Below are 25,601 nucleotides of genomic sequence, written 5' to 3'. Positions count from 1 at the left end.
TCTAAGATTCCTCAGCTTTGGAGATTTGCTTTTGAAATTGTGAAAAATCTCATCTTTCTCATTTGCGCAAAGAGTGTATGAAACAAAAACGAAACAAGCCTTCCTTTTACTAGTTCTCGTGTGGAGGGCGAGCAGTACCTTCTTGGCCGCGGGCTGTTTGTCCACCAGGGCTCCATCGCGGTCGCTCCCGGGTTTGGCCATGGTGCGGCTCAGACTAGCTGTCACTGCAGCTGCACAGGCGGCTCATCGTGCACCTAAAGAGGAGCAGAGGGGGTTAGTAAATGCACAACAAATCAAAGAGTAAAGTAAATGTCAAGTGGAGAATGTATCCTCTCATGACGCCACGCTGCTCCTTTGTTGTTGAAGCTTTGAAATTTCCACATCTTAAAAACAACAACGAGACTTTGAATTTGCAACATCGACAAGAGCGGGCCAAGTAGATCAACAACAAGATGTGCTCAGTATCAAATAAAATCTAAATAAAGCCCTTTTTCACTTTTAGGTTCTAATTTAGACGTCGGCCATGTTTGAGGAAGTCGCTGATCAGTGAGTCGGGAGTTTTATAGAAGTTTCCGCCGCTGTTTCTTGACCTTAAATCAGTCAGGAAACAGGCCCGAGCTGCAGCGTGATTCACAGAGACTGGGAGCTTGAAGGAAACCGAAAAACTCGGGCGCCCACTCATTATGGGAACCAGGTCTGTGTGATGTGGGCCAAAGCACGGCAGAGGGGACAGAGGGGAGAGACGGGGGAGACAGGGCAGGCTGCAGGGGCGCAGCAAAACAAGACACGAAACAGCTGCCGATGATGAAGCTGATAATAAATGTGAGTAACTTGAAAAAAGTCCAGGTTTGACATGTGTTTGAGAGATCACTGATGCATCATAGTCACATAGTATGATTGTCCATTTGAGAGAAAATGAAATGTCACTGCTCTAAATAAGTGCAGAAAGGTATACTATGAATAGGCAAACATAAATCATCATAAATCACACTCATCATCAACTTAACTATTGTTTAAAAATCCCCGACATTGACCGCAATATTCACAACTCTTTTTTTCAAGGTTATTAAAAGGAAGTAAAACATTCAGGAGGTTAATATGAAAAACCAGCAGCCACCAGAGAAATAAAAAGGAGAAGCGGCGTTCGATCACAACGCATGCAGAAAGCTAGAAAGTAAGCTAGTCCTGCTCAATGTATTTTCCCTATAGCCGTTAGCATTAGCCACCAAACATCACAAATTATGAACGATCCAGATGTTTTCCACATTTAGGTCAAAGTCTAGAAATCATTAATGAATGTACAGCTTTTGAGATTTAACTTTAGCGTATAAAAGTGTCCTCTGAGCTAAATGCTAGCTCAAACTCAGTTAAAGGGATATTTCAAGATTTTTGACATAGGGCCTCATTTCTTAGTTATCCAGAGTGTTGTTGATTTCTGGAGATATTTTTTTGTAATTCGTGCAGTTCTTATATTTGATTAAGAACTGCGTGGCGCTAGGCTAGTGCAAGGCTAGCGCATTTCTAAGGTAACAGCTAGCCTGCATTAAAAACCTGACGCAAATCACTTATAACACCACACTAACCATATAAATGTCTGTGTCGATAGAATAATTTTTGGAATATAACTGACCTTGCATCACATGAATGATCGCATTTTGAGGGACTATTTTCTAGCAGATCACTCCGCCGCTGCGTAGCTTATACAACCACGAAGCTGATGCTGCTCAAATATAAGTTCTTTTAAAGGCAAAATGGTTAAAATTATTCTATCGACAGACATTTATATGGTTAGTCTGGTGTTATAAGTGATTTGCCTCAGGTGCTCTGTGGAGCGGGTCACACTGTTTTTAGTGCAGGCTAGCTGATAACATAGAAATGTGCTAGCGCCATGAAACTCTTCAAATATAAGAACTGCATGAATTACAAAAAAAATACCTCCAGAAATCAGCAACACTCTGGATAACAAGGAAATGAGGCCCTATGTCAAAAATCCTGAAATATCCCTTTAAGGTTTTGCTTTTTGTGAGGGTCCAGTGGCCACTAAACCACAGAAATGATATAAATGCCATGAAAAGGACAAAACATACCTCCCCCTATGTTAATACTGCGCCTGGCTTCACTATTCATTTGTATGGGGATGGAATGTTCAATTTAAACTGGGTCTGGGATTCGAAGGCTTAAGGCATTTCTGTGATTTCTAAGGTGCCACCGCTGTTAAAGCAAAAATCCCATTAGTCCAAGATGTAAAAAAAAAAAGGCAGTTTTGGACAGATCGCCCAGTCCAACCACCTAAGCTCACAGCAACGTCATCTCTTTGTCTGAAATAAAAACTTGTTGGGAATCATTCTCAACGTCTAATGCATTTGTGGGGAGCGCGGTGTTGGACTGGAAGGACTGGGCAGACATTACACCGCGAGAAGGACTTGCACTGTAGAAAGCAACAGGTTTCACAGAGAACTCCATCTTTGGTTCACTCAAACAGCTTTTATAATTTCACCAAAAGGTAATTTCAGCAGATGTCGTGTTGTTGTGGTCTACAATCTAGATATTGTTAGAAAACATTACAAAGATACGACATGAACAACCAAAAAAAAGACCTATATCAGGGGTAGGCAAGTTTTCTTGGCGGAGGGACGATTTTCTTTATTGTAAATAGATCGAGGGCCGAAGCCGATTATTATTTGCCCAAAGTAAAGCACAACACTGGAAAAATGACCATCTTAAATGAGATAAATGACTTAAAATTGTTTGAATAAAAGTTCTTCTATGTTGAATTTCAGTCAGTTTGAACTAATCCAAGATACAAATGCTGTAGCGCCAATGGAACAAGAATAAAACCCACTTGAAATCAGACAAATAATTGTTTTTCACATGAAATGACACACAACTATCTGAATTAAGAGAATAACTACTACTAAAGGTTTTATCTCATCTAAAACCAGAACACATCTACTCAAACCTTAGATTTAATCTCTTAATTCAAGTAGATTTATGTAATTTCTTCTTTAAAACGATTATTCCTATCCAGTGCACTTCCTTCAAATGTCAGTGTTGTACATAATATATGCCCTAATTTGGTGTATTGACAGTATTTCTACCACTTTTCTCCCATTTAACTCTAATAATGTTAAAAGTCCTCTCTGATTTGTGTGATAATGTTTCTCAAAATCATTTTGAGGGCCAGAGGTGCTGTGCCTATATGATATAGGAGTTTCAAGTTTCAAGTTTAATGGTTTTGTATAGCCCAATATCACAACAGAAGTCGCCTCAAAGGGCTGCAACAAACATCAAGGCAATAAAACAGAGCAATAAATATGACAATTAAAAGTTCAGGTAAATCCAGGCAAATATAATGTCCAAAGGTAGCGATGAGCGGCGTGGGCGTCCCCCATCCTTAGACTCTCCAGTACGGCAAGGAAAAACTCAAAAACCCGGCAGGAGAAAAGAGAAACCTTGGGGAGAATAGGATGGCTTTCTTATACTGGGAAATCTGAAAAAATGTAGGAAAGGCACAGGATTGTCTGTTTCTAACTAAAAGGCTTGATTAGGAGGATTATGGGCCAATTAAATCCCCAATTTTCCTCCACTGGTTTGGTCATCACTCAGATCTCACACTTGGAAAAAAAAAAAAAGACATTGCTTTGGTTTTGCACAATTTCACAGTCGTGTTTTCTCTTGCTTAAGCTACAACCCAATCCTCTACTTGTAAAAGAAAAACAAAAAAACAAGGCACGCATTTTAAATATGATCCAACAATAAAACTAACAGCAACATTTGGCCGCACAACTTGGTCATTTCCAAAGCAGGGTCAAAAAAACAATAAATCAAAGCAGAGTCTGGGCGCTGAGCAGAGGCCGTTATGCAGAAGTCATAAATGTTTACCAGGAAAAGCCGTGTTGTTTGCTTTCAGTGACTCAACGGCTATATTTATCATCTGGAACAAAAACGAGAGGGAAAAGAACTTGGAATATAGGGAGGAATGCTAAAAACACAGAATCCCACACGGCTAATTTTAACATTGCGGGTTTCTATAAGGACAGAGAGGGTGAAAGTTCAACAACCAAGCCATGAGGAGATGTAAAATATTTGTCATTCTAATAAAGTATATGTTGGTAATGCTCAAGAAACACTATTCACAATCTCAAAGCCACAAAACATCAAGGAGAATACTTTCTTTCAAACTTGTTCAGTGTAACACGCAGTTAACCGGCCAAATCCCACAGCTAATGTGACCCTGGCAGGCTTCCATAAATACCGTTGTTTTGATAATGCTATGTATGGTCATTGGTTACTACGACATAAGCTGCGCTGGTCTGTGGCTACGGCTGGGACACGGCGCTGTAATCCCCGCAGGATCCTCGCTCTTCCCTCCTCTCTCTGGAGGAGATTAACCCGTGTTTGAAATGCGACAAGCCGAGATGTAAACACAGGCTAGAGGTTTGAGAGACTGATATTTATTTAAAGGTAGTCCTACGTCGTGCTAAACTGACGTTGAGGTTTCAACCATGTTATAAGAGTAAACCTCAACAAAAACAAACCTGCAGTGTAAGGGCTGGGCCATGTCACATTGTGCACCGTTATACCAGTGTCATTTCAACCTGGATAGACTCAAACAGACAAAAGCAGCGATTAGGAAGATTTATTGACATGTATATTAGTTTTGGCGGTAGACGTCGATGTATACATATAAATAGGGATGCACCAATACCGATACCATTTGACGTACGGCCAGGCAGCGCACCTACGAGGCGCACCTCACAGCTGAGGAGAGAAGAAGCAACAAACTGGAGAATTCTTTAGTGGAAATACAATATTCCACATAGAGCTGACTTTATTAGAGACTGCGCTCTCTAAATCAGAGTCTGTGCTGGATTTAACCAGAGCTTAATGTTGTTAGTGCTGCAGCGTCTGCAGTGTTTACAACATACAGGCTAACGTTGCTAACTCGCGGCTAGCGCAGTTTTGGCCATTCTGACGCCGTTTTCTTCTTCTGAAAAACTAACCCAGCGACTAAAAAGTCCTCAGAAAATCCAAATTAAACAGCATGTCCATATTGAGCGAAAATGAGCTGCAGCAGAACAATGAAAACGCTGTAGCTACTCGCTAAGTTGCTACAAAACACACGAGAAAATCCACACGGAGCTGAAGTAAAGACGAAAAGAGACCATTAACCAGTAACCATCTCAATACTATTATTAAATAAAAATACATAAATGAATAAAGCACAGGCATTGGGGAGCTTTTGGACATGGGCTTTTCTGTCTATGATGGACAGAGAAATAAAAATAAAAAAATATATTGAATGAAAATAAAAAATAAATACATAAATGGCATCAGCACCATTCTAATATAACTGCTCTTAAATGTGTAGCCTACTTTACTTAAGGAAATGTACATGAGTAAATAAACTAATAACAAACCAATCTGCTGTGAAAAAAGTAAGAATGTTGAAAATGCCTTGTACTCGTAATGGTATTCGGTATCGGCGAGTACTTAAATCAAAGTACTCGTACTCTTATCGCTTTTAGAAAACGTGGTATCGGTGCATCCCTACATATAAAAGTCAGTATGAACAGCTTGGAGTTAGGGCCGTCTTCCCCGGAGCCTGGACACTGGTGGTGGTATTCACCTTACTCCGCCCCGCCCACTTTTCCCAACGGAAGTGTCTCGGCACTTCCGTTGTACAGACACTTCCGGTCAAGCGCGAAGCCCGTTCATTTAAACGGAGAACGAGGGAAAATATTCCCCGCTCAAATCTGATGTTAAGTCGATTGATTTGTGTAAAATGGCCAATGTTCATTTGCACCAACATGTCAACACTGCACCGTTTCTCAGCGCGGCCGAAAAACGGCTTTGTTTTCGTGTAGTGACTGATTTTATGTGGACTTCTCCAGTCCCATGTTAACAGATAGGAGAAAAGGGGCGGGCACAATTAATGGCAGCGCCCACCCAGCCTCCGGAACAAGGTGAATATGAGACCCGTGAAGATGCAGCAGGAAGAAGCGGTGGGCAGAAGAGGTGGAGACGGGGCGGAGGTGGGTCGCAGCACAGCTGGGAAGCGAACAAACCATGATTGCTGGGGCTTTAAAGCGGGACCGAGGGCGATGATTGGCTGCCACGGAGGTGCGGCTCTTAAGGTCTAATTAGACTTCCCTCAGGTCAATTCCGCGTGGAGTTTAGACGCACAGACGGACGCTAGTGGCCTTTCACTGTTTGGTAGCTGCGGACGGTCTGCTCGGTATTCTAGTTGTTCTCCGCCATCGATTTCCGCTTGGACCGTTAGCGTAGATAGAAATATTTTCAGTTCGCCGACGCGTAAAACTTAAGGGGCGTCTGAGAAAATTACAACTAACCATTTCAACCTTTAGGCTGATGGCTGAGGTGGAGGTGGAGCCCTCTCGGAAGCGACCATTCGCTGGACGTAGGTGATGCTGAAATTAGTCCACCAGGTTGAATTAACGCCTAGGCTTCATATTTGGATAAGATGGAATTACACACACACACGATTTTGACTCGAGATCGCAGCTACAGAGAGCAACATGAACACTGACTGGATGAATGAAGCTTCTTGATAATCTTTGCAGGGATGGAGCTCAGGCTTTGTGTCTTGGAAGAAGTTGTGGCCGTGTTGCATAGCCTACTAGCGTTCATTAGCATGGTGCTAAAAACAACAACAACAAAGCAAAGAAAACCACCAGCAAAAGTGGTTAAAAGCCAATATCATCCCATTCATCTGTGGGGTCTTCATCCTGATCTCACGCAAGTCTCAAAACTAACTCATCTACCGCTCTAAAAAATGGGATTGGCACATGATGAAATATGTCAAATAAGACATGTTTCTAAATAAGAAAAATATTTGGTTCTGTTTTGTACATAGAGCCGTCTTAATGAGGGAGAGCAGTGGTGCTGAGAGAACAGTGGATGACTCACCGCGCAGTCAAAACCTCCATCTGAGCAAAACCAATGGCTTACACTGAACCCTGAACTACACACGGGGGCGGCACAATTAATTGCAGATAAAGCAACATATTTAATGACGTGCATATGTACAAATATTTTATCAAATCTGTGTCTTTAATTCGTAGTTAATTTTACAGTTATCTCGCAAATGTGAACTGAACATATGTAAAATATAAATCACAAATTTAATCATCAGTGAACAGAACAAACACCAGAGACTCCAGTGGCCAAAACAACCAGAAAACCAGGAGCGAAACAAAAACTGCTCAATTTGTGAGTCAGCGAACCAGTGCTGCTAAAAAGCTCCACATGCAACTCACAGTTTTATAAGTTCTCTCAACATGCTCCTGGACGAGTTAAACCATCGCATTTACGCACTAACGTTGGACGGCTTTCAGCCTGGATACGGCACATATTTGCTGTGGTATTCAGTGTTTCCCCGTGGTTAACTGGTTTGGCGGGGGGGGTATAGCCACACGTGCGGTCCGTGTGCCGGGTAACATAAACAATCTATTGTTTGAATTTCTGTTTAATACTTATTTAATTTAGTTTAAGTAACTATAAAGCATTTTAATGTAGGACACAATACTATGTTTTAGAAAGCTTGAGTCTGTAATATACTATTATTAGATTGATATAGGCTACGGTTTGGATTTTCCTTATATTCATGTTAAATATTAGTGAGTTCTACAGTTTATAATCTAATAGCACAAATGTCTGTGTTCTGCATAAAACAAGAGGAACCAAGATCAGCGTACGGCTAAATTCAGGACTTACAATATCAGAGCTCACTTCAGTGACTGATGTGAAACAGATAATTCTAACTTTGCCTAAACACAACTGTTACATGTAGTTGTGCCAAAGGGCTTTAATGTAAATCTTGTTGTAATCTCTAGTTAAACTTACACTGAACCGGCAGCTCCTGTCTCTGCCCCGGTTTCTCCGATCTTTTTTGGCGAAGCTCCAAATAAACACGACTGCGTGGCCCGAGTCTGCCACACGGTACTTGAGCACAAAACACGGACCAGATCAATAAAAAACTCGGACTGGATTGAGCAGTGTAGTATTAAAAAACAAAACCCGGAACGGATTTCGTAGAGACGCTCGTTTTATCGGTGATTGGTGCTGCATTACAAAAGGCTATCGTCCTGTCAAAATAATGGTAGGGGAAACACTGGTATTGTTTGGATAAAGGTCAGCAACATCAATCGCCGTCTTGTGTTGCATTAATGTTACCCCAATATCGTGTACTGATGATGGGAGAGCATGACCACTGCGCAAAGCCTTCTCCAGCACATCCCAAAGATTCTCATTGGGGTTAGGATCTGGTCTCTGTGGTCAATCCATGAGTGAAAATGATGCCGACCTGATGAATCCTGGCATTGTCATCTAGGGAAGATTGATCCATTGATGAAATAACCTGGTCAAGTCACTGAGTTCATTCTTTCACCACTTTAAGTCACTCAACTTAGACTTCCAGATCAAAGAAGTTTAAATATTAGACCGTTGAGGGTTGATACATGCAAAGCTTTAGCACTTGAACCGTTTCCTCTCACTGTTGCAGACTGATGCAAATGAACCGTGACCACAGTGACGCTGCAGAGGACACTCATCACTGAACGCTGACGTTTGTGACGTCCGCCGCGTCTTTGTTTTGCAAAGTGGGAGTAAAGCGTACCACAAACCTGGATTTGGATTACGCAAATAAGCCATGTGCTTCGGTTTAAAAGCAATTGGTACATTTGACGCCTGCTGTGTCAAGTCCAGAGACCAAGAACTTGCGAAATGCGATACGGGTGAGCAATGTAACGATATTTTACTTTACCCATTACAATCTGTTGAAGAAAAAAGTCATTAGTTTTTTTGCGAATTGTGTCAAAGCAACAGTAAATCTATAAAAAAGGTGCATGGATTTTCAGTTTAAGGCCGAGCTTGCAAGAAGGATAGGATAAGGATATAACGAATGGCCAGTATCTGACGTCGATCGAGAGTGTGGGTCTGTTAGCTGCAATGCTAGCTCTAACATCAAGCACATGTGGACCACGACCACACGAGCCGACTCTTGAGTAACAATGACCACAAAAGGCTGTGCCAGGTTTGGCGATGTGAAGAGAGGAGCGGCGTAATAAAGATGGAGAGACGGGAGGGAGGAAGAGGAGAGCGAGTGTTGGCAGATGTAGCGGCAGCGCACATGCAGCAGTACAGTAACCTGATCCACTGCAGAGCGGAGCGAAGAGGGGCCTAAATATAGCACAGAGCAGCGGCCGAACCAGCAACACGCTACTCTCCACGCCTCGCTCCCAACACGTGTGCAGAGAGACGTCTGCGGCAGAGGAGAATGGAAATTATAAGGGATGAAAATGTCGTCATGGCGTAGCATTATGGATCGACTTTACATGGGGGGAAAAGCGTTCTCTGGTCTGAGGCAGGTTCAACTAAAGACAGAAAAAGGAAAGTAAATGCTTCCGAGACGAGTTGTGTTTCTGCAGAATCCTGTTTCGAATGGCACATTTTATAACATATCTTCAAAGTCTTCGTCAATGCCACAGACAAAAGGGAATAGCCGTTCAATAGAGCCTCCACATAACCTTACATAACACTGAGCCCATCGCAGACCTCTGTGACCCAACGCAGCAGTCTGTCCATTGTCTGCGTTGGCTTTAATTCACAAAACGGCGGATCATGAGATAAATGTGGAATTTCAGTCTGAAGATTCACAAATGCAAATCAAGTCACGGCTTCGGCTCTGCTGTTGTAATTCCCTTTCACCATTTAGTGAGAGGAGGTCAAATTAAGTGCAGGTTTAGCGATACTGGTCTAATAATGACGGCGGCAGAGTAGTTAGCGCTCTTATCTTACAGTCTCGGGTTTGATTCAGGGTCGTCCTGTGTAGGTTCTCTCAGGCTGCTCATATTTCTTCCATCAATTCAAAAACATGAACGATAGGCCAAAAACTCCATCTGGGTACTCCTCCTGACCAAACCCAGCTCAAGATCTGGAAATGAGAGCGCTGCATTGGTTGCACAAATGGCACTGGAGGATGGGTGAAGTTAAGAAGACAAAGTACACCTTAACTTCAGTCTGGAGTCAATCCTCTCATTCTCTTGCCTGGCCAGCCATCCACTCCTGCTTTTTGTATCTGTTCAAAAGCACAACCATCTGGAACTTTGCTAACAGCCAATAAATCTCGAAACATTTTATAATATCGATCCAATGACAGACCACGTTGTCATTAAAATAATTTCTTCAATGTAATTAACTCATTGGCTGCCAGCCAACCCCAAATTACCAGGCGTTTCACAGATTTTTCAAGCCCCACAGAATATTGTGTACTGTATTCTGAAATAAAGAATAGACTTTCTACTTACATCAGCACAAAAAAGGTTTCTAGCTTGCTTCGTTCTTCCATAATAACCAGTTGAATACAGGTAAGTTTCATTGAACACGCCACTCACTTTGACGCTAAATAGGTTTGGCTTTAGTGACACCTCAAACATCAGAATAGTGGTTTCCTTCTATAAAACTGCAAAAAATTGCTTCGCCGTCAGACGCTATGTCCGGATGCGGGCACAGGGTTAGCATGCTTGTCGGCGGCTTTTTAAGGTCGAACACCGGTCTGCTTCCTTAATCCTCCTCCTTCACTATGATCACCATCATCTCCTCCGACACTCTTACACTTGAACAGGTTTTGGTTAGTGGTGGCTCTCGTTGTAAGTTGCCTGTATTTTTCCTTTCGCCATTCTCTCTCGATCTTCTAATCTCGTCGCCATTTCTACTTCTGCCACCTGTGATCGGGCATCCAAAGAGCAATGTTGTCACTGCTGACTCGATAAAACGTCTACAAGTAAGATCTTTATATAGAAGTAGCAGAAGGCTTTACTGAACCTGTTCCCACTGAAAAACATAATTGACGTCCAACATGTCAATGGCAGTCAATGAGTTAACAAGAATCAACCGGAGTATTTTCTTCTTGTTACAATCTATTAAAAAAAAGAATTTCCAAATGTACAATGATTGAAAAAGCTGTTGCACATTCGTGTTGAATTCTCCAACATGAACAATCGGAACAGTTGCAAATGAGTCCTTGTATCCTTGTGTTTTTGTGGCAAAAATAGCACAGATCTGACAGATAACTTCCATGTTTACAAGATATGCTGCATGCCGTTTGCGCCATACCCGGCTTTTCTCCGATTGATTAATACGCTCGCCCCCTTATCCCAGTATTATATTCTATATTATATCCCAGAATGTATTCTGGCTGGCCAGGCTACACATTCACAGCAAAAACAAATCAAAACAAAATTGCAGTCCTCTGGATTTGTCCAACAAATATGAATGCACCATTTGCTAAAGCTTGTCTTCTCCCTCTTGCATGATAACTGGACCCTGATGTGGCATTTCTTGTTTAAAATCAATTTAGATCTGCTTGTTCACACCTGCAAAGCAAGCTCAAAGCCACTTTTCACCACTCAAACTAATTCTCCGTGGACAACCATGCGAGATTTGTCATCTTAGTGTAGGTAAAATGTGGATTTTTGTGGTTACCAAACAGATATAGTCTTGCAGGTCTTCAAAGGGACTATACAAAATTGTCAAAATTATGTATTTTCCTCCCGATACATGTTCCAACGTCCTATTGTGTAGAATGAGCCCAGACCTATTCACCACAACTGCCTCTAAAATCCTGCAATGTCACTCAAAAAGGTGTTAATTCGGGTCCCAAGTGTCGTCATGCACGAGCTTAATACAGAAGGTGCAGTTACACGTATGACCTGAGGTGGCAGTAGTGAGTATAAAATTGCTAACTCGCATCTAGTCCTTTTAAGATACAAGAAAGCTCAATTTCTTCTCTTTTTTCTACTATGTCATGATTATAATATCACGGCTGGTCGAGTTTTAGACCATCCCAACATGCACGAGGCGTCTGGTGTCTGGAATGAGGAAAGAGAGGCCCACAGTAGGTCGCTTTGGGGGAAATATCTGATTTTATAAAAAAGCCATGTAATCGATGCACAAGTCTTCACTCTAAGAGCCAGACATCACAATCTAGGAACTGAAACGTGGCCGTCCTTTTCTCTAAAACCACATTGTTGCTAAAGCTGTACTCCGAGCATCTCTTTCGGTCCATTACATTACGTTACATAACCCGTCCCAGGCCTGGTTCTGAGGGTTTCTCTGCTGAATGGAGGCAGCAGCAGCAGCAACAGCAGGAGCGAGTGGTGGATGCGCCATGATGGTAAACAGCTGGTCACATGACTGGAGAGGGGTGGGGTGGGGGGGCTGGGGTGTCATGTGACTTGAGCATCAGGAGAGTATGCGTGTGTTATGTGTGAGGTGGGGGGGCTGGCGGGTCACGTGACGGCGGTCTAAACGATGGGGGAGGACTCTCGCAGACTGCATAATGAGGAGGCGCAGGACAAAGCCAGGGCCAAGATTAGACACGACACAGACACCGCAGACGAGAACACCAACATGTACAGCTCATGGTTTGTGTTACAAATGTAGCCACAATATCCGGATGAATCTGATTAAAGTGATTGCATTTGCGAGGTATTCCTTTACAGGGAGATTGGGATCACAGAGCATATTTAAAGCGCATCCAGGAGTGTCAAGATTGGACAGAAACGTGATAGAAATGGCTAAACTGGTACAGGAAAAAACAGACAGAAAACCTCCATCCTCCGTTGCTTATGGCCATTCGATAAATCGTTCAGCTTTAATTGTTCAATCTTGTGAAGTTAAAACAAAACAACAGGATGAAAGGCCAACGAAAGGCCCAAACGAAACAGGATGAGGCTGTTACGCCAAAAGACCTACAGTATTCTTGACTTGGTTCATTCAAAATAGTGTTTCTGGTCGATCCGCTGTCGGAAAAACCAAACAGCTCCACGAGGCTTTGTCCCAAACCAGTTTAGCACCGTCACACTTCCTGCCCCGTGGACACAGACTGACACCTCCTCGACCCCTGATATCCACAGACTAAACAAGCGTTTAACCAGAGAGAGGCTGGATGAACGGAGCCCTGTTCAGATGACGACAAGAGCCTCGAGTGGGACTGAGAGGATCTTAACCTACAAAAACACGTCACATAAAACGCAAACTAGAAAAGACTCAATGTTCAGGACGGTTCTTCAGGAGCCAGTTCTGATGTTGCTATGACTGGGAGCTAAGTCACAAGTTGATGAATTACAATTATAGAAGTCAAGAGTTGCGGGACAAACAAAACACTGAGATATTAATGTGTTTCAAACCCAGATGAGCAATTATTATAACAAATATAATTCACAAACACTATAATGGATCCTAAACCAGAAACACCTTGTGAACAATGAACCTAAATTTAGTAAGGGATAATGTATAGAACGCTGGTCATTATCGGGAAAATGAGGAGGGGTCTTGTTTTGCCCTGAAGGTACTTATTTTCCCGAAGGTACATTATCTTGCTTATTATACGGCTATTTGCCAACTGAACACACACAAAATAAACTTCATACACTTTCCTGGAGGCCGAAAGGTTTATGGTGGTGAATCTCTGGGTAAGTCGGACTCACGTTAACTTCACGATCGATTCCACCAACTTCTCTCTCAGGGACGGGGACAGAGACAGTGTCTTCTATTACTACGTGCAGAGTGATATGAAAGACCTGTATTACAAGTACGAACTCCGTTGCAATTGGCAGCGGTCATTATGTTTTTCAGGAGGTCCTCTATCAGAAAATAATGACCGGTAGAATGTTGGAAAATCCCATTCAAGTCAATGGAGCATTCATTGCATTGTGAAGAGCCGTATATCACAAGTCGTAATAAATCACTCACTTCGGTGCAGTCCTTCACAAAACAGTTTCCGTTTCATTCCTCCAAACTAGAATTTTAATCGAGTTATGATGAAAATGATAAAAGCTAATCATAGTTTACAAACAATGACAGAGGGAGCACATGGGCCTGCCACGATAACAGCTGAAGTTTGAGATACTGAGACAAAAAGAAAAAGCAGTGGTTCCCAACTAGTGGGTTGGGATCCAAAAGTGGGTTGCGGAAACGTTCTTAACTGGAGCCTTTCCCTGAAAACATTTCTTGTAATATTTATGAACAGAAAAAGTATAATCACTACTTATTGTGTTGCTTTTCATCATAATATCAGCTTTTTTTGGATTATTTAATTGAAACATTTTCTAAAGTCATATTTGGGTCGCTGCTCGTCATCCCAGGGGGATTGTGGGTCCCGGCGCCAAACCAGTTGAGAACCGCCGTTTTAAAGCCACAGAAACTAAACTCTAAAGCTTAAAAATGACAGTAAAGCTCTGTTCAAAAAGTACTTAATCTTAAGATATCCCACCATAAACATGAAATACAATGAAGCGCAGTTACTTCGGGTCAAATAAAAGTATGAGTATTAGATAAAACAGGGAAAAATGCAATAAATGTACATAAATATAGTTTATCTTCATCCACTTAACGATATGCCGATACAGTAATTATCGAGACCTGCAGCCAAAGGAGCAGGTCAAATTTAAATCATCAGATGTGCTACAAACTTTGCTAATGCATTTTACCAACATTAAGAGCACAATACGCCTGCTTCAAAACATTCAGGGAATCTGTTTTTCCAAATACACTGACGGACAAAACTCATTTTATTCCGCTTCTAGGAAAACGGCAGAGGCGATGAAGGGATGTACGATTCTCACACAAATCAAAACAGTGGTAAAAACACCAGCCTGTTGGCGAAGGGTTAACTTCTCTGGCTCAAAAACACGCCCAACTAACTGGCTCTGCGGCGAGGCGAGAGAGAGCGGGAGAGCGGGAGGCGAGTCTTAAGCAGGCGGCTGAATGTAGGTTAATGTTGGGACAGCCCAGAACAATGAGGCCTTTGGTTTGGCCGGTTGTGGTTAAGGCGCAGGGGGGAGGGATTAGTGCAAAGGTTAGGGCCGTGGCGTGGGGTTGGGGATCACATGACCGACCCGGGCGAACAGTGAGGCGGCTGTTCAGCGGCGGCGAAATCTGCAGCAACGGACGACAAGCTCGGAAAACAATACGAGCTAAGATAATGACGGGGGACATGTGCAGAAGCAATTACTCTCAAGGAGGAACGGAAGGATGGGAGAAGGATCCACCCAGGTTTAGTTTGGGGATAGTTCGTAAAAGCCGTTAGCGTCGGGGCGAGTGAGCAGCACTTGATTGAATAGTAGGCCATTGAAGTGCCATAGTTGGATTTTCAAAAGGTCGGAAAATCAGAAAGTATCTCCACTGCATTTCAACGGACCAAGCGACAACTCATTGCATCTGTTAAGAATAGAGATGCACCTTTTGCGTCCGATACCGAGGGTTTGAGAATCTGCCAATCTTAACCGATACCAAGAGGCTTTCTCAGAGTGAAAAAGTGAATGGTCTTTTTTTCTCCAGTGTGAGAAGTCTTATCTTAACAGATCAATTATCAACTAGATCTATTAAAAAACAAGGATCACTGGAATATAAAACTAATCTGATCATTACAACATCTGTATTACAAATATCTCATATCAATTTTCATTTTTTTTTTTTTATTTCATTCATTTAAAAATGCAACAACAGCATTTAGCATGAATGAAAAGGAGCAGAAAGAAGTAAAAACTTATAATGTCTGCCCCTAATCAACACAAAATCATTTACAGTTCCAGTTCATTTAAATGTTAAACTGTCTCATGCAGCCGTCTTTTTTCTTTTTCTTTTTTTTCTTGTCCAAGACATCAAAACACAAAATACAAACTACATAAATAAAGTTGATCTGCTACTCCGCAGTGTCATATTTTTGTAACATTGATAATTTTACATATTTCTTAAACACATCAATGGACTTAGAAGTTTTAACTTTACAATCAAGACTGTTCCACAGAGCGACTCCTTTGATTGAGATACATCTTTCCTATATCAATTATACTTCAAATGCATTTCACTAACTAAAACACAAACACAGTGGCTGATTTTATTTTATTAGGCAACTTCTATATTTCTATTATAGTTTCTGACCAAGCCTTAAAGGAATAGGCCACAGTTTTTCCATACATAGATATGTTCTTATCTGAGCTTAGATGAGTGCATACGTACCCGTCTGGTCTTTGTGCGTGCCCTCAGTCACGCAAAACGACCAAAGATGTTGTTAGCATTTGGCTTCTCCAAACATATTCCTATAGCTCCAAACGGAGTGAAGTTGGAAGCTACCACGCTCTTCCACGGGCACAAAGACCAGACAAATATGTATCAACTCGTCCTTTAATTAGTTGCCGCTAGCAATAGCATGCTCCCGCTAGCTCTAGCATGCTGTAGCATAGCGATAGGCCTGTCACAATAACAAATTTGAAGTTAGATATATTGACGCAGGAAAATATCGCGATAAACAATATTATTGACTAGCGATCCTAAAATACTACATAAGCTGCAATAAATATGAAATATAATCAATTTGCTTCAGTTAGAGATCAGGTTTTACAAAGAAAAATAGGGGGAAATGCTAATAAATGTCCAGACGATAAATATCGAGCCCAAAAATATATCGTTTATCTGTTATTTATTAAACTATAAGTCCGATATCGTAGTTATTGTGACAGCCCTACGTGGTGAATAGAAATACATTTGTGGAAGTTAAAACTAGCAACTTGAAGCAATTGAATTCTCTTGGTTCTCAACAAAATGATGTACAGTATTGCCCATATTCGCTTAGATTTAGTCCGTGAAAGTTGCCCGATTTCTTATGTTTCCCACTTTCGGCTTCGATATCGGACCAGTGCATGCCTAGTTAAGTATTATCATATAGTAATACGCCGGTTGATTCAACTGGAATTCCCGCAGTTTCTCAATCTCTCTGATTCACCATTTTTGTTGACGTGAAAGAAACACACATGTCTTCGATTAGTTAATCCACCACTCAAATCTGAAGTCAAGGACCCAGACGATAGATTTGTATTTGATTAGTATTTGGCCTTCCAAGCACCATCAGGCCTTGATTAAGATTTGTATAATCATCATTACAGCCCACCCATAATTGCAATGTAAACAACGTAGGTAAAATATCATACATGCCATATAAACAAATACTTTTGTTCAGCTTTGTAATAAGAGCATGACTTGCAAAAACGATCAGCCTTCAAAAAAAAAAAAGGTATGCTAAAAGACAAATGTTTATTGCACTTTTTTGCTTTCTAGACTAAAAAAAAATGTAGCTGTAGAATCTTGCTTATATTAAAACATCCCAATGCACAGAGGAAGCCAAGTATCAAGCGCTAACTACGTTTTAGTATTGACCAGGCAAGTAAATCTGCCTCGTCATCCCCCAGCTCCTTCCTCTTCCCCTGACTGCAGTCAGCGTTTAAACCCTTAAGATGCAGAGTCGTACAGCAAGATACAGGTGCAACAATCCCCCACACCTCGCAGTGAAAACAGGGGGTAAATGGAGTGAAAAAACATGGACAATATCGCCAAATCATTCAAGAAAAGCAATGCAGGAAACAATAATGGACTTACAGGCGAAAATGAAGCTTAATTTTAGTCGTAATTGTCTGAAATTTTGCTTCACGCCGAGTCAGATTTTGGACGATAAAAGGACGCAGTTGGTCTAGTATTTCTGAATGAATGCCTTGAAAGATGTGGCCATTATTTTTCCTCAATAGACGGAATAAACAAAGGCTCCGGTAGGATGTGGCTGCTCTGTTTTTAGCCGTAGCGTAATGTAAACAAGAGGCCTGCCCCGACATGCTCTGCACGGGCACCAAACCGTGAACCAGGCCTCGCTGTTTACAACCAAGGCCATAATCTCTCAACGGGACGTCAAGATAAGCTTCAAATCATTCAGAGATATTCACAGCTATCTGCACCGACATGAAAGAAACATCGCTAGTAATTGCATAATAATATCTTTGGTAGGACGCTGCAGACAGGAAAGCAGAGCCTAAATTACAGGCCAAGGTTCATTCATTTAAAACATGAACGTTTCACAGGAAAAACAAGTCACCTGTATCATGTAAAAGATGTGGGTATATAATGATGAATATAGAGTAAAAAAAGAGGATGCAAAAAAAAAACGAATTCAATATCTCACAAATTATTGAGAGTTATTGGCTTTTTGCAAGCTCTTGACCGTGTGAGAATACAAAATAAGATACGATGAATTCCAGGATAATCTAACACAAAATAGTGGCCATTTTATTTCTCACATTCCAAAAGAAGGTTGAGGGTTTACAAGATTGACCATAGGTTTGAAACACAAGTCGACTGAAATGAATCCCAACACAAAATGGAAAGTGCAATCTCTCCCCTTACATGAGAATCCAGGTCAAGAATTTGTTCCCAATATCCTTCCAGATGAAGCAGAGGTTAAATAAATGCGAGTGAATGAAGGCGGACATGTTTAAAGACTCCAGCACATGGCTGGATTATCAAGACCAAATCAGCAGCGTCCGTTACACAGACCCTGCCAAATAACAGCAGCAATGAGCGCACGCACAGACAGACACGCACAGGCCCACGAAACACACTGTGCTGCTGGCAAAGACCTGCGTGTGTTGTGTAATAACCATTAGGCCCCTCCTCTTTTGTCCTGTCCGACTCTCAAACACTCAGATCTGCAAAGAAAACCAGGACTAAACCAGGGGCGAGGCTTATAACTTGACTTCTCTGAGTGTAAACACGGGAGGATCCGCTTCAGCCCAGTCCGACTGAACAATCCCAGGCAGCCATCGGGAAAGGACCCAGGATGAGGAAATGCCCACCTCCACGAAAATTCCCTCAAGACACGAGATCCCCGGACTGAGCAGCCAGAAAATGAACTGCAAACGGTCAAACTACTGTATATAATGACCAGTCGAAGCTAGCCGAGCTCAGGTGTTTACAGTCACAATCATATTTTGTGCTTTACAAAAGAGAATAAAGGAACAACAGGTAAAATACAAACTCCTATTAAAGCAAATCTGTGAAATTATATCGAAAAGTCATTACCGCTTAAACCGACTGAAGCATTTCTTTCCAAATATAGTTGCAATAATCAAATAAGAATAAAACATTTGGGGTAGCAGTAAGTGTAAGTAAGTATTAAGCCTGGCCTCAAACCTGGTCCGGTCGAGGATAAGATCTCTGCTTTAGTTTCCACCGTGATTGAGCCACACTGACTAAACCGGGTTTAGGATTAAAACCTGTAATTCAAGACTAAAGAAACAACAGCATCGTACCATTATTAGAAATAAAACTATTCAAGGGCTGAACTGTGACTAAAATCAAAAAGACAAATATGGCCGAGAACCAAGTCTTATAAAACGGGCTAAAGCAGGACTAAAACTAGGACAGAACGTGAACAAAGTGGTGGTAATCTGAAACCAGAGGGAGGACAGAGCAGCACAGACCAGGCCTGAGAGGAGACGGAGCTCGAAGACTGGGAGAAAATATTTAGAGTCTTAAAGTGCGGCCGAACAACTACGGAAAAAAATATTGCATAGTCATAGAGTTTGCCGATTGTAATGTGATTTTTGAATCAAGACTGGCTTCACAGAGCACATTAAGTCCAGGAGGATTAGAGACTAGACTGGAGCGTGAACTGCTGAACTAATGCAACAATCTCATGAATTTCAGGTGTAGACGCTTAATTACAGGGTTAGCAGGATGTATTAGTATATTCCTTGGAAAGGGCATATTTTGTAGTTTTGAAATGGTGTTGTACTTCAAAAAATCATTAGACTTTGATTTGCCGATGGGCTTTGTGCACGGAGGTGACAAGTGACTTTCTACTGGATTTTCCCGACAGGCACCGCTCGGGTTATTTTCCTTTGAGGGATTAGCAGTGTCTCGAAAAAATAATTAAAAATCTTTTGAGATTTCATGGCGGACAGTCACAAAGACGTTACCAGTGGAAAAGTCTGTGTTCATATCAAAAATCTAAAATAAACCGAAATATCTTTTACACACATGAAAAAAATCTAAATAAATCTACATCACAGACCGCCAAAAGTGCATTTGTTTTGCCTTGTATTTAGTTTCAAACCAATACAGCAATGACTCGACTTTGCTGTAGGGCTGGGCGATTTTTGGAAAAAGAATCACGATTTTCCCCATACTAATCGATCACGATATTTTGATTCATAAAATTAGAAGCATTTTTTTATTCAAGCCTCTGCTCAAACAAATGCTTTCCTCAAGTCTCATTTAACGCACAAAAGTCTTGCACTTGATTGATTGAAACTAGGTATGTTTAGGTATGGTTTGTGGCAAAGAAATGGCTGTAAACCTGTCGATTATATAGTCCTACAATGATAATCGAGATTGACCAAAGTATATATTGCGATTTCGATTAAATATTGATTAATTCCCTATAAAAAAAAGGTCTTGGGATCTCTACCAAAGTAAAGTGTACCGTGTAATCCGGACAATAAGTCACTCTGGAGTATAAGACACACTAGCCAAAAAATGCCTATTGGAGCAAAAAGCAACAGGCTGAATAGGCGTACGGTATGCTAGCGTAGCACATTGATGGTTAGCCACATTAAGCTAAACAACGAGCTAAATAAGAGTCTGGTATGGCAACGTCACATAAACAGTTCAGATAACTATAGCATAACATACAAAACTCTCGATCTCTAAATCCATTGAAATCTTCATCCTCAGTGTCACTTCTGAACAATCGCCTTGGCAACGATCTGAGCACGGAGGCGCAACTGCACCGTTGAGAAGCCTCTCCTGGCAGCACGTTTTTCAAGCTCTCATTTGCAAACTCGTTCCTCTAGCTGTGGCCATCGAGCTTTTAGCCCGTGATTGGCTTTTTTTGTTTTCTTAATTGCAGTAAGAGTAACCTCCGCTTTTCGCCAGTCCCTCACAAGTTTCCCGCTCACTCTGAACGTTCTTTCTGCTGCTCCATTAGCCTGCAGTTCCCTCTGGCGGCATGTGAAATTATATATTTGAATTTTACAAAAAAAAAAAAAAACACATATTAGTCGCTCCAGAGAATAAGACCTGCCAAACTATGAAAAATAAGTGCGACTTGTACTCCGGAAAATATGGTAATATTGTAACTAACTTCAATGTTGCACTTTCCACTAAAAGTAAGCACATGGTTTCCACGTGGTGTCGAGGAGAAGAGATGTTGAAATACAACAGTCATTTTAGGGGCTGTCCCGAACATCTGAAGCAGCTGTGATCATAAAAACAGAAAAGGGGAACTAGATCACGCTGCTGTGGGAGTGAAAGCATTTTCACTACTTTACTACGAGGCATGTTTTAGAAATCCATAAATTAAAAGAAATTGAAAATGGCGCTTACAAAAAGGAATAGTGTGAAAGTGACTTCAAAACATTTGCAGTTTTACACTGAATGCTGCAACATGTAAGGTTTAGTGTAAGGTTTCTAGTATTAATTGAGTATTATGTGGATTACGTACGGAGCAGGTGCAACAGCTTTGTCTATGTGATCATCTCCACAAGAGATTATTACATCTACTACAGTCGTCATCAAAATATGCTCAGCACATCGCATTCATTTAGCAAAAAGCCACCAGAGCCCGGAACAACGGGAACTTCACTTCAGTTCAGTGAAATATCACATTAATAATAATAATAATAATAATAATAATAATAATAATAATAATAAGGCTATTACAATATAAGAGTGCATTGAATATACCTTTCCCTTCTATAGTGCAGGCCAATTGTACAGTCCAACTTAAAATCTATAGAGGTGAGAAAAAACATTCACTCATCTGGCTCCACATCTGGAGACGTGTCCCCGGACGCTGCACTGCAGTCGCCCACTGCTCCTGACGGGTCGCCCCAGAGGGATCTAAGAATGGGTCAAATGCAGGACTATTTTCCCTACATGGACTATAAAGTACACCTTAACATTCACATAAGTGACTTAAGCTTGAACTCACTAACTGCATTTGCAGAGCAGGAAGCATCTGTTTTGTAGCACAGCAAGTATAAAAGAAGCAGAATTAAATAAATTAGCCAAAACAATTAATCAAAACCATAATTTGAATATCTGCAAAAATTGCAATTGTTTGGTAAGTCCAACGTCCATTCCATTCCTGGGTTTGCAAACAAAAAATCCAGTCTGCCATGGGCTCTTGTGTTTAAAACTATAGTAGTTTTTATGGTTTAGTTGAAGTTTTCTTTGAAGCTTTAATGTGTGCACTGTGAACTGAACGTTGATAAACTTAACTTTTTTAATTTCCAAAATTGTGCAGCCCTAATTCCAAATAATGTATAAAATATTACTTAAAATGACCAAAGCAAAAAACAAACACAAAAAGAAAACTATTTGTAATGAGACAGCGTAATTTAATCTGTGTCTGCACAATCCAATAAGGTTCACACATTTGAAGGTTAGTTTGATGTGTAGACATTTGATTCTGCTGCTTCCATTTTTCTTCTAGTTATTTTGTGTAGAGTGTGTAAAATATATAAGCGTTTTTTGGCAATAATCAGTAAAGTTGGTAGTTTGATTGTTGCTCTGCCCATTTTTCATGTAAAAACAATTAAGCCCCATTCCTCAAAGTCCATTCATAATAAAATGATAAGAAAGTCCAAAAACATCGCTGTGAAATTACTGGACTTTGGAGAAATGTCTCATAACACTGCACAAAATTATTATTCTCTAAAACAGCGCTTCCCCTTCTGGGAGTCGGACCCCCCAGGGTGGGCGCCTGAGATTGCAGGAGGCCCAGAGCATTGTCTGGTCAGGTCCTAAGTACCATTAAAATGGTACAATTAAAACGGTACAAATAGTCAATTAAATGGTTACAAATCAATCAAATATGAAAGACAAAAGGCTGTAGGTGAACAAAACACTCCAATTTTAGATTGTTAATATGAAAGAAATTCCTACTGGCGATTATTTGTTTTGATACACTTGGACTGAGGGGGCACGGCCTGGCTACAGCATGACCGGGGCTTCAAGGAAAAACGGTTGGGAACCACTTCTCTAAAGATGCCTTCACGGAGCTGTGGTGTGAGGCTGAACAATTTTGTAAATGCTTAATTGTGATGACCAGTATTGCAATTTTCTTTTACAAAATATTTAGTCCATAGTTTACATTCTGCCATGTCTAGGAACATTTCAGAGCAGGTTTGAGGACATTTTAACAACAGGGCTTCATACATAAGACCCCATTAATAACAATAATTATATAAAGGGCTTACACTTGTATTGCGCTTTTCAAGCCTGTGTTACCAAGTTTTTCAAAGCGCCACACTGTAGTCATTATTCATAAGCTACTATTGCAGCCACAACCACCAGAGAAATCGGAGCACCAGGAGGAAACCTACGCAGACACAGGGAGAACCTGTCAGGGATTGAACCTGGGACCTTGTGGCTGTGAAGCACAAGTGCTAAGCGCTGCTCCGCTGAGGGCAGATATTATGTCGTTTGCCGACAGATTATTGTATGCATTGATAGTATGCAAGTGTTTTTCCCTCCTTCTCAGTGGATACAAGGGATTGATGAATAATACTAACCAGGTAACTAGACTAAACCCTCATTGTGTGAATGAAATGACGCTCGTCTCGTTGCTCTGTGTCCAGCGTAGGGTAATCGCAGCGCCGTTAAGTTTTCGGCTGAAGCTACTTACCGTAATGCATCGTGTAAACTGCCTACTCACACGCTTTCAATGTGACTGCTACAGTAATGGCCAGTCTAATAGCATTTCCAAATTCTCTGGGCTGTCATTTATTGATCAATCAAACTTACATTTGAGCGACGTAGTGAGACCTAATAAAGAAAGTCGCACAGGTGCATCTAGTGAAAAAGTTAGTCTCGAGCCCTGTTTTACACTGCTACCTTCTGTTCAGCGTCTTGGTCAATACTCCATGCTCTAAGAGGCTTACATTCTCCCTGACAAGCCTATGCAGCCTGTGGTATAGTCACTATGCAAGCTACCACAGGAGGTTGGGGCTTAGGTTTGCCATACTTACAAAGTATTGATGATAACAGTTTGAGTGCAAATAGCTCAGATCACTTAAACATTCTCATTCCATGAACAACAGTCTGTCCTTGAAATGTATTGCGATATTGTCCCTGAATTACTCTGCATTAAGAGAAAGATCAGCAAACGTTCCAGTGTCATATAGATGTACAGCAGATGTACATCATGTTTGATATTGATAAATGTATGTATGTACTTGGGCTTCTTCGGGTGGTACTCAGGATCATCTGCAATTGTAGACTTTATAAAAATTTATCAGAGAAAAAAATCATTTATGACTTGATAGCTTATTCAAGTTCTAGTCTAGACACATTTTAGTCCAATTCAAGTATATTAAACTTTTTTTTAAGATACTATTTAGTCCTGACTCCTGATTTGATCTTGCTCGAGTCTATGCCTTGTGGTGAGCGTGTCTTCAACAAAGACCTTTGTTCCTGTCAAGATAATGGTAATTTTGACAGAAAATAAACTAAATAAAGAAAATAAATCTGTCTTTTGAAGTTGGCCTCAAACATGTTCAAAATGTGGGTTTGATAACAGCCCATCATTTCTTTATCTTAAATAATAATTAATATGAATAGTAGTTTAGCAATTAGTCTGTAAATGAATATCATATTTCATTACGGACAAGGTTATTTTATTGTAATCCGATCGCTTTATGGTTCAAAGCGGTCGTTGCAGACAGCCATCTAAAACAGTCCGCTTTTGTATCAGGCAACACACCCCCAAGATGTCACACTCTGACTGGGAGAAGCACGCTGCTCGTTATTCAGCAGACTGCCTTTTCTGAGCCTTAAGTAACACAATTTGAGCTCTGTAAATTTGTGAGATGATTATTTCAGAGCGTTAAGAAAACTAGCATGGGCAGCACCTCCCACCTAACGGTATGTCGCCAAGAGCCAGCGACATGGGTGAGCGCTAAAATGCTCAACTTGGGCATGGTAAGTAAACATGATACAAATGGGAGCTTTACAGTAATGTTTGGAGAGGATTTTCCTAACGCGGGGTTTAAAAAAAACACTGCTTGTTCTTGGGCATATAGCACACGTGAATGCAAGGCTAGCGCTTACACGGTTATTTTCAGTATTACGAAAGCAGAGCACAACCTGAGACAAAAGCCCACTGCAGCCTGACTGCCCTCAGTATGTTCCCCTCCCCAGCGCTTCAGAGCTAACCTAGCTGCTGGGGCTAACAGCGTACTCCGCTAAGCCCCGACATTTTCCTCTTCCTCCGTGTACTCTCAGGGGCGTTCAGGTTCTGGAGGCGAAATAAACGTGTCTCTATTGTACTACAAAAAGTAATGAAGGTGTGTAACGCACGTGGTACAAGCCTATACCAAACCCACGCAAAACATTACATTCATTTCGCACGCAGTTTACGTCAAGTTAGCTCAACTCTACATTAGCCTACGTGCTACAGAACTTAGCCAGATGGCTAACGTTCACTGGCATTTCAGTCTTTATGCTCGGAGAAAAACTGAGCCAAGTTCTTACCTTTAAACGGGGCTTCGTGTCCCCTTCGTTTCATACAGCTTTTGCTCTACGTGTATGTAGTGCAGTAAAGAGAATAACGTCCTAAATACTGGGTTTACCGGAGCCTACGGCTGTGTGACGTTCATCGCTGGTTTGAAAACATCAGCCGCTCGAGCTCAGAAAAGCCCAGCAAAACATGGAGCTGCGCGCTGATTGGCTGAGAGCTGCCACGTGAC

At 41.3% G+C, this 25,601-nt stretch overlaps 1 protein-coding gene across 4 annotated transcripts in view; it reads right to left on the bottom strand.

Annotated features, from left to right (window-relative positions):
• The window catches only part of ankrd12 (ankyrin repeat domain 12), a 52,231-nt gene extending 26,684 nt beyond the window's left edge, over positions 1-25,547 (bottom strand). For all 4 annotated transcript variants that reach the window (XM_079569659.1, XM_079569660.1, XM_079569661.1 and 1 more), the window contains exons 1-2: positions 25,387-25,547; positions 139-254 (exon numbers count right to left, since the gene is read on the bottom strand). In XM_079569659.1, coding sequence (XP_079425785.1) covers positions 139-201 — 63 coding nt within the window. In that variant the 5' untranslated portion in view covers positions 202-254; positions 25,387-25,547. The remainder of the gene's footprint in view (positions 1-138; positions 255-25,386) is intronic.
• Between the last annotated feature and the right edge of the window lie 54 nt (positions 25,548-25,601).

The sequence above is a fragment of the Gobius niger genome, assembly GCF_951799975.1.
Source record: "Gobius niger genome assembly, chromosome: 13".
Classification (NCBI taxonomy): domain Eukaryota; kingdom Metazoa; phylum Chordata; class Actinopteri; order Gobiiformes; family Gobiidae; genus Gobius; species Gobius niger.
The sequence above is the reverse complement of the archived record's forward strand: the minus strand, read 5'-3'. Positions and strand labels throughout refer to the sequence as shown.